The 14,160-nt window shown below is 38.8% G+C and overlaps 1 protein-coding gene across 1 annotated transcript in view; it reads left to right on the forward strand.

Moving 5' to 3' along the window:
- The window catches only part of DERA (deoxyribose-phosphate aldolase), a 53,708-nt gene that overhangs the window by 7,335 nt on the left and 32,213 nt on the right, over nt 1-14,160 (forward strand). Inside the window, exons 2-5 of the mRNA XM_027662830.1 lie at nt 2,206-2,303; nt 5,673-5,820; nt 6,496-6,591; nt 8,466-8,600. Coding sequence (XP_027518631.1) covers nt 2,206-2,303; nt 5,673-5,820; nt 6,496-6,591; nt 8,466-8,600 — 477 coding nt within the window. The remainder of the gene's footprint in view (nt 1-2,205; nt 2,304-5,672; nt 5,821-6,495; nt 6,592-8,465; nt 8,601-14,160) is intronic.

Consider the following 14,160-nt stretch of genomic DNA (forward strand, 5'->3'; position numbering starts at 1 on the left):
ACCTAAGTACTTGGCACATAGAAGGAGAATCATAACACAGAGTTCGTGTTTCCTACTTTTATGTATGTACTCATTTATTTGTGTATGTATGTATTTATTTATCTATTTAGTTAGTTAGTTGGTTGGTTAGTATTCCCTGTAGTGGCCCCATGGGAAGTGGTGTATGGGCACTGCAGGAACTTCAAGCTCAAGGCAACTGCAGGGGATGCAGAGGTTTCACTAGTCTATGTTTCAGCTGTCTGTATAGTATCAATAAATATATTTATTGATAGGCAAAAAGGAGGAAAATTCCAGCCATAGCTTTTGTAGCAATAGCTTTTTTCACCTGCTTTCCACATGTCAGCTGAGCTTCCTGCTTTTGGGGCAGAATGGATCAACCTGTAGCTTTGAAAACGTAGATAAGAAGTAACAAAGAGTTTGTTGTTCACCTGGTTTGCAAAGTTGCAAACCACTCCTTTTCCTTGTTGCTATGCAGTGGGTCTGATGCTAAATTCTAAAGAAATCCATAAATTCTTTAGGATTCCTTTGAAATTCCGTCATTGATTTACTTTTTCTGCTTTTAGCCAACATTTTGACCTTGTAGACACCACTCATTAATATCTTGCATGTAGTAACAGGAAAGTGGTAACACAGTAGCTTACTGTGCTCAGAACAAGATTTTATTTAGCTATCAATGCTCTTGTCCTGCATTTCCAGTGAGTCATCTTTACCCTAAATTGGTTTCTCTGCGGCTTTTTGTAAGTCTAGGAAAATGAGCTTTTATTTACACATACTTTGGCTAGTTATATTAGTTTTCTACTTTTTTTTGGCCATTAAAGCTATCAAGGGTAAGATTTCTGTACCAAATTAGTGATTTTGGCTATCAGCTTTTTTTTTTTAAGTTTTAAACCTTTTTTTAAATCAATATGCTCGAGGGAAATGCAAATTTAATGCAGTGGTAAAGAAGATTCATAGAGATAACATGCTCTTAATAAAGTCAGTCACCCAGAATTATTATCTCCTAGTATCTATGCCCATGTCCCAGTTCTGACCTCAACTGATGATGATATTTGATGATTGATGGGGGTGATTTGCTGATGATTGGTGGTTAATGATTGTTGATGTTGTTTTCAGAGTATTTTCATGGAATGCTTCTATGATTAGTATTTAAAAAAAAAAGTCTGTGTTTTGGGATATGAGAGATTTTAAAGATATTCCGATTTCTTTTTCCTGTGTACTCCCATGAGCAGTTTGTGTATATTAATATTAAAAATTTACACTTTTGGTTTATCATACTAAGCAAAAATTTAAAGATTCAAGAGCCTGAAACCCTCAGTTCTCCTTTTTCAGTCAGCTACCCTTTGTTAGCCTTCATTAAGCAGAGTCCAGTACGTGGTTCTCCTGGTTCTAGGCGGTTTCATTTCTTTAGTAAATGTTGAGCCTCTGCTTCTCTTTGGGTTATTGTTCATGGATACTGAACCTCATTGAAATTGTGAGTTGTCTCCCTTCAATGGGCACCTGAAGGACTTCACACGTCGAAGGTGTTGCCCTGAGTCCTCCCAGGTGCTTGGCAAGGTGAGCACTTCTCGGGCTGCTTCCAGAAGGGTGTGTTGCCCAGAATTCAGTTACTTTTAGAAACCTGCAGTTAATCAGGCTCTAGTAGCAAATTCAGTAACATTAGCTCCAGACAATAACAACCTAAATGCTTTGTTATGAGTGAGTTTGTTCAGGGTTTTTTTTAAGCGTGTGGGGTACAGCTTCTGTAAACAAAGGTTCACACACGCAAAAAATGCTGTTGTATCCTGGGACCCAGCAGACAAGCAAAGGGCTGAATAAGTGTTACTGTTTATTCACAATAATAAAGTAAATCAGCAAGCAAAGGCAGAAGGCTGTTTTGTGGGTGGGTTTTTTTCCTGCTACTTGTATAATAAACTTCTTAGTCCAGGACTGGCAACACAATGTCTCTCTCATCAGCACTAAGTTAATTCAGTTGTAATGGCAAACAAAACATGCTGTGTGAAACATCCAGTTCACAGATCATACTCTAGCAGAAGTTAATGCTGTTTTGGACTGGTGATAAGTACACAAGTCCCTAAAAGGACATGAAAGCACAACATGCTCTTCAGAGGTTCTAAATCAAGCTACAACTTTCTTCTAAAGTACCACACCGTATAGTATAAGAACACAGAATTAGATGAGACCTTTTTTTTTTGTTTTTCCTCCCAGAACTTGGCTGGATCTCAAAAGTGTATGTGAATCGACCTGCAGTTGTGAGGCATGCAGAACAAATTAAAAAATGGAAAACTTTGAAAGGTAATTGGCAAGTAAGTGCTCTTTTATGCATTCTGTTCCTGTATTTTTAAAGCAGTCGCTCTCCCTCTCCAGGCTGTAATATTGAATTTTTTTCAAGATACATGTAAACTTAAAAGATGTGCTTGTCCATGTCTTATTTTAATAATTTGTATTTGATGATGATGGGATGGAATAAGGTGACGCATTTATCCAAACAAGTTAAAAACCTTATAACTCATGAGTGGCAAAACCGCAAATGGATTTAAGTCATCTTTATTCATGAGTGGATTAAATTGTACATTACTATCCCACCACATTTATTCTGTTTCCCAGACAGACTTCTCTGCATGCTGCCGTCTTATTTTTTTTTTTAATTTTAAAGCTGTAAGATATGATCGTGGTCCCTGTCAAGTTTGACCTACCTGGATGATTTTTCTTTACTTAAACATTCCCAACGTGTGTGATTTCATTGCTTAACTAGTTTTTACCTAAAATTAAAAAAAAAAATACTGACTGGCTGTGGCATTTCGAGGGGGGAAGGAGCCCACTAATATTAGGGGGACTGACTTTTCAACTGCTGAGATAAGGTAAATGGTGGGTTATTTTCCATCTTACTATAAGATAAGTTCATGTAAAGCATCACTAAAGCCAGTGGTGCAAATGAACTTCTCTTCGGAGCTGACTTGAATTCATTGAACACACATTTAGAGTGTCTTGGCAGTTATCCTCAACCTCTGCTGGTTGCTGCCCTCCTGGCAGAATTGACAGATGCTGGCCTGGTGTGCATTTTGGTTTCTCCAGTTTATTCATTACACAGAGCCACTCAGTCACCAATGTAAGCTGATGTGTTCTGCAGTGCAGGACAGGTGAGGCACAGCCACGTGCTGGCTTCTGCCCCCTCAGTGGCAGGATGGGAAGTGCTGAGAGGGGAATGCCAAGCAGAACTGGCTGCAGGATGCTCTGAGTGGTTTGGCAGGGCGAGGTCTGAGAAATGCTGTGCAGCAGAGCTGGAGCTCCCAGTGAGCTCCCAACCACTGGGTTATAGCTGATGTCCAAAAAACTGATTATTTGTTCACCAAACAGCTGTTCCGTGAGAAGATTCATGAGATTCCTCCCCACTGCTCACTAAACAAGTGGTTTGTGTGCAGCAGTAACTGAAAACCTGGAAGTAGGAGGAAGGAGTCAGTGAAGGATCAGTCTTAACAGTGGGACATAATAAAACAAAGCAAGAATCATTTAATTACATTTAATTCTTGAAAAATTTACTCAAAATAGTCGACATCCTGAGCCCAGCGTGTTTTGCAGCCATTCTGGAGTGGCTGAAGCTGTGTTCACAACGAGCACAGATCTTGGGGATGACAGTTTGGGGATAATTTGATGTAGCTGTAAGATCCTACTGGGAGGTGATAGAAAAAAAATCTTCCTGCCTGTTTTTCCATCCTGAAAGTTTGTGCTTTGTGTGTTATGATTAAATTTAAAAATGGACATAAACTGAGGAAAGTTAGACACCAGCTCAGCATTTTTTAAAAGTTTCTTGTGCATAAAAAGTTACCAAAAAGTAACAGAGTCCAGTGGTTCTGAGTTGGGAAGTAGTGTCAGGGAGAAAATTGAGAGGGTATTTCATAATCTTGGCTATCCTCAGATACTGCAGGTGCATTAATGTAAAAAGAAAGTCTGATCTGACCACACTTACTATATAACTAACAGAGAGAGCCACAGGCTTTCATTACAAAGAATCATTTGGAAGAAAGGGATTTAGTGTCACTCCCACAACACAGCTGGAGGAGAAATGTTTATTACTAACACTTCTCCACCCTCCTGTGTAGAAACATTGGTACTTCAACAAGGTTTTACTTTGAAGAATGTCAGAAGCATCTCTCCTGTATTTGAACACTGTCATTGCAGGATAGTCACGTGCTATTTATTTCAGAGATGATTTTGAACCTTTGCATGTTTGAATGTAAGGAGCATCACAGATTCAAATTGTGCAGCCCATTTCCCAAAATACACACTTGGAAAACCCTTTAAAAAACCCCCAAAGTTATTGGAACTCCCTGACTACATCTGTCTTGATCAGTTTATGATTCATGTCATAAGAGATGAGACAAAAATTCCCTGGAATGAAGGATAAAAAAAAATCCAAGTAGAAGAAACACAAAACCATTTAAAGTGAAAAACCCCTTTGAAGTATTAGAGGGTGAAAGGAGAAATCAGTTAGAAAGCAGTCAGGCTTAGACTGACAGAGGCCAGTGATGGTTCATTACTCTGTTGAGTCACCCCAGAGCAGGTTTCAGTGTCACATTTACTGCAGGTGCTGAAAGGAGACTCCCATCAGCGAAGTGTGAAAGTTTTGTAGGCAGGCCAGCCGTGGAAGATTTGCAGAGTAATACCTTCATGCAGAAACAAGCTTAGCTGCCTGCACTGACAAATTGTGTCACAGAGCAGAGGGGCTTTATGGACTTTGCTGTTGCAAACTCTCCCCTTGTACAAGTGCCCAGAAAGAGATGTCAGCTTTTAGTGAAGCCATCACTGTAAATGAGCATTTGCTGGAAGACCTTCAACAGATATTTCAAAATAATCTATTAAGCTCAACTTTTGTTCAGCAAAAAAGCTCATAAAATTTTAAATTCTGCTTCTGTTCCTTTCTTTGATTAAAATTCTGTAGCGTTTTCATATAAAGAGTGCTTTAGCCTTGTCACTTAGCTCTTGCTTTTGATTTTTAACTTTGCACCAAATAATTACAGAATTGGTTTTTTATTCCTGATTCACACAAAAGAAGGTGGAAACATCTGGAGTCTAGACCCTAAGTTTGAAGAAGCTTGGGTTCTTAACCCCCCCAATTCCATGTTTCACAGCAGGATAAGCATGCAAACATGCAAGTGTGCAAATTGCTGATGTGTAAACTCCTCTGTGTGCTGTCGATTGCAAACCTGTGCTTCTCTTGAAGCATGTGTATAATTTCTTGTGCATACAACCCTTAAAAGATACAGACATACTGTGTAGCACAAAGCATATTATGGCAGTGAGGTATCTCACATAGGTGGGTTTTATCTTTGTCTTACAGAAACAAGATGCTTTTTTTTTTCCGGATAAAAATGTCTGATTCTTACAGAGCCCCGTTTGGTAGTTAGCTTTTGCACCAAAAATTGGAATTTGATCCTTTGGTTCTCAGAGTGGACTTTTGATTCCAAATCTTTTCTGTATCATTAGATACTGCTCAAGACATGAATAAATATCTGCCAACCCTGTCTATCATAAGCCATTATCTGTATATCCTCTATCTTATTCTCTACATTTCCTCATTGTCAGAGTGAGTACCATGCTTCCGATTCCTGCATCTTCTGAGTCAGTTTGGCTTTGGAAGTGGAAGTACTATATTCCTTGTTTTGCTCCCTTTGTAGGCTGCTTGGCTGCTGAAAGCTGTCACCTGCATAGACCTCACCACTCTTTCAGGCGATGACACTCCTTCAAATGTTCAAAGACTGTGTTTTAAAGCAAAGCATCCTATCAGAGAGGATCTGCTCAAAGCCTTGGACATGCACGATAAGGGTATGGGAGCTTTCGTTGTGTGTATTTTGTCGAGAAAATGTCTTCATTTCCTCATTATTTTTCAGTTTTCAGAAATGGCTTTGGTCCACTGATTAAAGTCATGTGGTGTAGAATCAAAGGGGAACCAGGCCTCTGGTATAAGCCATATACATAAAGTATCAAAGACTGTTCTCTTTTTTAAATTTGGATTTATGGACTCTTCAGACAGTGGAAGTATTAAATATGAGGTCAATTATCTGAGACTTGTAGAGAATAGCATTTTAACTAGAAATGCAGTAGGACTGCATTAACATAAAGACTGCTCAGTTGCTGCTGGCCTCAGTCTGACTCAACAAGTAAGAACAGTTTGTCTTGCAGTAATTTGCTGATAAAGCATGTCTTAACTGTACATGTTGGCATTAAACTGTGAATCTGTCAATAAATATCTTGGAGTTCTAACTCCTGCTGATGTAGACTTGTTCCGAGGGTCAGGTGAAGGAACACGAGGGAGGAAACAAGAGGGAGAATTACCTGAACAATTTGAGCAATAGAACAGACATCCCTGGTACAGGTGCTTAAGACCCTTGTGAGAGTGCAGAAGTGGGACATGAGAACAATGCACACGTGCTCATAATATGGACTGCACTGGAGAAGGCAGAATTCTGTGTCTGAAAAAGTGAACTGTGGCTTTTGCAGGCATTACTGTTGGAGCAGTCTGTGTATATCCTGCAAGGGTCACCGATGCTGTTAATGCCCTAAAGGCTGCTGGCTGTAACATACCAGTAGCTTCAGGTAAGCTTTATTCAAAAATATACAATTAAATATTTTGATGTTATAAAATATGTGGAAAAATCCAGAAGTTTGGGCTTGCTTCTTTGTCAGGGAGTAAGGTGAAAAGGTAACAGGTGGAAGGATGGGAATGGAGGGGAGGATTTTCTTCTGGTCTAATCTTTTGTTTTCTTTCAACTTCAAGCTTATCAGGAATGCCAAGTCTGTTTTGCTGGAAGCTCTTCAAAAAGGTCTTTAAAGTATATCAGTGTTTTCCTCGCCTGAATAGAAGAAATTGAGATAGTGTGCTGGACAAGTATCAGTGTACACTTAGTAGATGAAGATGATGATGATAATAATAGGAGTTCTAATATAAAGTTTATTTTCTCTATCAGTTGTTTGGCTTTTAAGTGTAATCCTATCTCAAGTTTAACCGTAGCCAGCAACTAAGCAACAGAGCTGCTCGCTCACACACCCCCTCCCAGGATGGGGAGGGAAAGAGAATTGGAAGGGTAAAAGTGAGAAAATCTCTGGGTTCAGATAAGAACAGTTTCATAATTCAAATAAAATATAATTAATAATACTAATGGTAATAAATGCAATGAAAAGGAAAACAACAACAAAAAAAAAAAGAGCAAGAAAACACAAGTGAGACAAGTGACACAAACGTAAAACAGTTGCTCACCACAAGCAGTAACCCCCAGCCAAATTTAAACCTAATTTATATGCTGGATATGATGCCATGTGGAATGCATATCCCTTTGGGCAGTTGGGGTCTGTTGTCCTGGCTGTGTCTCCTCCCAGTTTTTTTGGGCACCCCCAGCCCACTCGCTGGTGGGGTGGGGTGAGAGGCAGAAAAGACCTTGACTCTGTGCAAGCCCTTCCCAGCAGCAGCCAAAACATCCCTGTAATACCAACACTGTTTCCAGAACAAATCCAAAACACAATCCCGTACCAGCTCCTGTGAGGATAACTCTATCCCAGCCCAAACCAGCACATCCTAAATCTGTGCAGAGCTGAGGGTTGTTGCCTGCTGGGCAGCCTGCAGGTTCAGAGCCTTTACATACAATTCTCTGACAGTGCCAGCTCTTCTCCAGTCACCACACAGGAGAGACAAGTCCTGAATCCACAATAAGCAAGAAGTAGAATCAAAGAATTATGCAGGTTGGAAGGGAGCTCTGGATGCCACCTCTTGCTCAAAGCAGGGGCTAACTTTGAAGTTAGATTGGGTGTTTAATGCTAAGACCCATGTTTTCTGGTGAGGTTTTTTTTTTTTGTTTCATTGTTGTGTGTGGGAAAAATATATACTAAATGCATTTATATGTCAGAGAAAGACAATCTCTGAAAAAGCCATTGTTTTTTCCATTTCCAAAATTACCTTTGGGTTTTGTACTTAAACATCATAAACATAATCCTAAGTAGATCTCATTGAGAGCAATTTTTGCTGTATCGTGATTTAGCTGTTAAACAGTATTACTATGATTTAACTTGAGATACTGCTTAAAAGAATTGGAGAGAATTAAAAATGTATGTATTTCTTCATATCTGAGTTCACTTCTTGTTTGCTTAGTTCTGCTGGAGGCAATAGATATTTTGCTTTTTATGTAGGCTGCTCTGGAAAAATTGTAAGATGTGAAAGATCTTTTCACAAGATGCACTTAGTGTCTTGCTGGACACTGGATTTTGAGGGTAGAACTAATGCTTCTTGTGGGTGAAGAGGGGGTAGGATGAAGGATGAAGTGCCTTTAGATTTTTTTGAATCATGGTAGGGATAAAAAAAATAGCTTTCAAACTTTTTGGTGTATTAGAGGTATATGCAATCTTGTGGTTAATTTATAAAACCTTAAAAACATGTCTAAAACATTTCTTCCCTCTACCTGCATCCCCTTTCATGCTAGTGGCTGCTGGGTTTCCATCTGGACAAACTCCTCTAGAAACCAAACTGGCTGAAATAAAGCTGGCTGTGGAATATGGTGCCAGAGAGATTGACATTGTCATTAGCAGGAGTCTGGTGCTGACTGGCCAGTGGGAAGGTAAGTCCCCACCCTTTGGTAAGGACCCTAAACCTCTCCATATGCACATGCTGTCTTTGTGTCTTCCCCAAATCACCACGTCAGTTCTTGAAGAAAATGGTCCCTCCCCCAATAGTTGCTGATAATCTGGGGCTCTGAGCTAAATAAAACCTGTTTAACTAATTCTTGACAGAGGGTTGCATTTTTTTTTTTAAAAGAATGCTGTTGAAAGTCGTGTCAGGCTGGACATGTGGAATGTGCTTTGAAAATTCAGGTCTATTCCTTCTGTGCCTTTAGAAGATTTTGTGCAAAGAGTTAAAAAGATAGCGAGTGAAAGCCTAATTATTTGAACAGTTTTGTAGAAAGCCCAAGGGGCTGTTAATGTAGATGATACCTTGTTAAATATACATGTTTCAATTCTTGACAAAAACATGTATTTTAGTTGTTTTCTTTCTCCTGAAAATTGAGGGTACAAATTGACTGTTCATATTATTATTGATATTCTGGTGTCTGTAGACTACTACTAATTAGTAAGAACAATAATGCTGAAGATGGTTTTTGCTCTAATTGCCTCCTTAATGTACTGTGAATGGTTTGCCTTAAGTGCTGACAGTGCTCCTATAACTAATTTCCACGTGAAGGTAAACACATCATTGTCTTGGAATGAATTTTCCATTTAGTTGTATAATGCAGTGCCATAATACCCTAGTTGGTTGGACGACTTCATAATGGACCTCTGGTACCTGAATTTAGTTAAGGAAATACAGTCATCTTGCTAATACATCATATTTTCTGATTTTGGCCTTCCTTCAATTAGCAGTTAGAATTGAACCAAAAAATCCAGGTTTCTGCATCTGTATCTTCAGGGCTGATATCCTGGTTTCATTTGCTGTAATCTTTTGACCTCTTTTACAGTATTTACTATCTTCATCCTTCTGCTCTTAAATCTATGCAGCTTTACAAACGTTTTGAATTCTGCAGGATGTGCATTGCTGCAGACATTTGTTTCTTTCAGAGTGGCTATTTGTAAATTCAGGTATGGCCTCAGAAATTGCCGGAACATGGAGACTGGATGATTGAGAGGTTTTAAATAAGGCAGCATGATGGACCAAGAGCTTTACCAGTTGGTAGCAAGACTATGCATACACCTTCCTGTGCTGTATCTTTGTTAGGGTCTACACCATGGTCTACAAAGCAGATACCCCTCCAGGAGCTGCAGTCTGCTGGGAACACGTATTAGTGTTCTTTGGGTGCAAAGTGAGCTGGACAGTGATCTGTCACTAAGACCCAAAAAAGACCACTAAGTTGAAGTTGAGCAGAATTGCAGTTATGTCTGAAGAAACAATTTCTTCAGACATAACTTCATGTAGCAATTTCTGACATGACTGTGGTTATCATGCTTTGAATTTCATGGTACAAACCACTGTTAAGTGCAAGTTGCACAGAGCAGAGATCAGATATTTAGTACACAAAAGCCGTGTGCAGGCTCGGGGTTCTGTTGCCTGGGATTACATGAAGGAGAACTCAGAAGAGGAATACAGGGCTAGATTCAGAGAGAGAGTTTGTATTGGTGACTGAAATGAACTGGACATACATTGTTAGGTTTTTCTACGTGGGAGATGAATTGGTTTTTGTGGTCACAAATTACAGGGTAGGAGTACACAGACATAGCAATGATGGATGTGATATAAAGCTGTCAGTTTACTAAATAAGTAAACTTTTAGTTTGGTATGCATATTCTTTTATCCAGAGCTGAAGTCATGATAAGGTTGAAAGCCATCCTGATTTTGGCAGCTGCTTATATATTTTTTTTCACCTGGGAGCAGAATTCAAATTATTTCCAAATGTTTTCTGTAAGTTTGTTCATCAGTGTGAATCTATTTGTGACACACATTTACATGGTCTTCGAAAAAAACTACCTCAGGAAGAGAATTTAGTTGCCATCCAGATAATGATGCCACAAATTGAAAAATTACAATATCTGACCTTCCCATCCAGAAGAAAAACACCAAACCTCATTAGGTGATCTCAGTATTTTGGTGAAAATCTAGTCTTTTGACTTCCTGTTTAGCTTTTAAGAGTTGTATGTTATCTGTGTGAACATGCAGGTTTTCACCTCTATCTCATGATTAGATCTGATACTCAACCTGTATAAAGTACTTCTAAGAAATCTAGAAGGAGGGATGAAGAAGTCTTTTTAGGCTGAATTCCTATATTACATAAAATTGAGGAGTCTAGTGCTATAACCGTGCCTGTGTTCAAGGTGCTTCATCAGTTAAAGCTGCCTTGTAGTTATAACAGAACCTCTGCTTATGCTTCTAACTCTAATAAATGTATTTTTATTGGTATTTTCTCGTGCTGCCAGTCTTCACAACTTCAGAAGTTATTGACAAAAATGTGTGTGGTAGAGTGCTTCATCTTACTGTTCATTTGTAGCTTTTCTTCTAGCCTGAGCAATAATTGGGGTCACCGTGATAGAATAGTGTTGCTTTGTGATTCTCTTCAAAGTCTTGTTTGGTTATTAAATATTTTAGTGTATGTCCAATTATGTCAAGTTATTTTAAAGCAGTTTTTGAATATTGCTGAAGCTCTTTATGAGCTTCATACTCAGATGGTATTTTCTACATCTTTGTGAAGTAATTGTTAAGGTCTTTCTAATATTGCTGAATATGAAAGCAGCTTCACTGGACAGCTAAATTACATTAGAAAATAACATGAAATGAGATCTAAGTTTATGAATTTACGTACCTTTTACAACCTTGTAGCTTTTAAACCAATACTACTTTAAAGTAGTTTACTCAACCATTATCTTGTGTCACTTGACAAAGTATGGATTAAGCTTAAAAATCTCAATTTAGATACTTCCTTTAGGCATAGAATGTGGAGTCTTTATGTAAGGAGTGATCAAGTTGACCAAAATATTGTTGAAAGAAACTGGATTTATTTATTATTCTTTTTTTCCCCTCTTATCAATATGTTGGATTTTCTGTACCTTCTGAAGTTGTCTGGGGTGCTGTAGTGTTACTTCTAATTCCACAGTTTTTAGGAAACACCTGGACATAGTACATTGTCAGTGGCTGTAACAGTATTGTTAATCCATCATTTGCTCTATGTCAATTGAATTTTCCTATTAGAAAAGGGGAAAAAACCAGCTATACTGTAACAAGTTTGAGTGTGGCTGCATCCATGCATACATTAGATATAACCTCATGAAAACTACCTTTCAAATCTGTTAATAATTATTCAGCTGTGAGTTTAGAGGCTTTGTTCAGGGATTGAGATCCCATTTTGTGCTACATGCTTTGTAAACAGTGCAGAGAAAATACACTCTCTGCTCTAGAGACTTGGAAAAGACCCCATGTTGTTCAGAAACATTATGGTTGGATTTAGTGTTTCTAGCTGTGCAAGCTGACTTGGGATCTTAAAGTCCAGTTGCACAATTTCTGTCTTACATTGTCAGCAGCAGCTCAGGCTCCTGAAGCCGAGCTCTGTTTCCAGTTCCATATGAATCACTGGAGCCTGGAGTTGCACATATGTGACTGAGAGCAGAACTGAGAGAGCTGTGTTGAGCTGATAGCCTTGTGCTTGTCATTTTGTTAACAAACCTGCCATTAACATGCCAGACAGAAGGGATTCCAGCTCATTTTCCAGTTTCCCATCACAATTACCTTGATCTTTTGGTCTAACAGAAATCAAAACATCTTCCCTCCTTGTCTCAGTTTCTACCCTTAGCATCAGTCAATGTGACTGACTAGATAAAAACACCAAATAAATTGAATTTAAAAAAGAATTGGTTTTATCACCACCTTTTTGGAGAAGAGCTATTCCATAAAAAATTAAGCAGTGAGGTTTTTTCCCCCTTAATATTTTCATTTCCTTTGTAGGAGATTTGGATTATCCACTTTATTTTGTGATATTTAAGACTAATGTATTAGACCAAAGTAAAAGACCATCTAGAAAATCTAATGCAGATTATAGCCAGCAGAAATTGTCAGGGATGTTTGCTTGACAAATGTGTAGGAGAAAGAATATTTTTTTATAATGTATTTAATATCTGCTAAAATTCAATATAGTGTACTGAATATTTGTAATTTTAGGAAAACTACAAAAAAGACATCTTCCAACACTTAATGTTTTATAACAGTGAAATTAAAATCACAGCTATGAAAACATTTTTTTTCCCACAAAATCTGAATTTTTCTGACTTCTATAAATGCATCCAGTAAAAGCAGATCTGAAGTTCATGAAAGGTGTCAGGTATCTTAAGTAAGTGCTGCAATATAGAGGAGTTTTTATGTCACATCCATTTTAACAGCAAAGTCAGTAAAGCTACTACAGACTATATCAATGAGCATCTGCCTCCAGGTATATTCTATATAGGTTGGCTTGTTTTGGGAGGTTTTTTGTGGGTTTGTTGGGTTTTGGGTTTTTTTTTTTCCCTTGTGGTTAAGGTTTAGACCTCTTTTAGAATGGATAATGCTGGTGCTTTGTTCAAGATGCTGCACACTACTGGCCATTTGCTTTGAGAGCTTTCTGATTTTATTTTCTTTGTTTTTAGCAGTCAAAAGAAAACTCTCTTACAACCTCTTCTTGGTGGTCTTAGCTCACAGTTGAAAATATGCCTCTGGAGTTTACCAAAATCTTTGTGCCACTACTGCTAGCCAGAGAAGTTGTGTCTGCTGTGTCAGTTGTTGGTGTTCTGCACATGTCACAGATATTCCCAGAATTGTATCCCAGAAGCTTTGATCCTTTTCCTGCCCAGCTTGGAGGAGCTGAATAGTTAAGTGATGGACTTCCTGGCAGCACAGACTGTCCCACAGGAACCCCAGGACCCCTTGAAACACTGAGTACATTTTTAACTCCACCCATACTTTAGACATTTACCAGGAAGTTTCAGGATAATCCCATCATTTGTGCCTTGATTTAAATCTGACTGAGCACCGAAACTTCTCTTTTTATTTTTGAAAGGAGTAGGAGTTTTTGCACTTGTTGTGTATCAAAGGAGTTCTGGCTTGCACCGGGACTGGGGTGCTCTGGTTAATTTTCTCCGTCCCAGCCATAGTTGCGTTTCTATTTGTGCTTTTACTGTGGGGCTGGAAACGTCCTATGAATGCCAGCTGATGTCTGCAATAATTGGTCTCTGAATAAAACACAGCATTCCTTCCCTACACACCTGCCCCATTAAAGCATGCCCACTCTTCCACCACCTCAGCTCACCCGACAGACACGGCTGATTGAAGCTCCTCAGTTGCTCCTGTCCGTGGGATGATGAGAGCTGTCAGGCAGCGAGGCTGTTCCAACGAGCTTGACGCTAATTGCATGTAAAAGCACCTTCCAACTATAGGCAGGGTGCTGTAGCTGCAGCACTAACTCCAGTGAACAACAGCTGTGAGGGTATAATTCCTTTTTCATGGAATCCAGCCTAAATGTACGTTTTGTTGATTTTATTTTGACGTTTTTGGTGGCGTGTCTTGAAGGTAGAGAAAACTTTTCCTCTTGTTACCGAAACTAGAAGAACAAGAAAGCTGCTTTCTCTGGCTTTTCAAAAGCTTCAGGATAGAGTCACTTCACAAAAAGAGGT

The sequence above is a fragment of the Corapipo altera genome, unplaced genomic scaffold (genome assembly GCF_003945725.1).
Source record: "Corapipo altera isolate COAL_440 unplaced genomic scaffold, ASM394572v1 1, whole genome shotgun sequence".
In the NCBI taxonomy this organism is placed as follows: Eukaryota; Metazoa; Chordata; class Aves; order Passeriformes; family Pipridae; genus Corapipo; species Corapipo altera.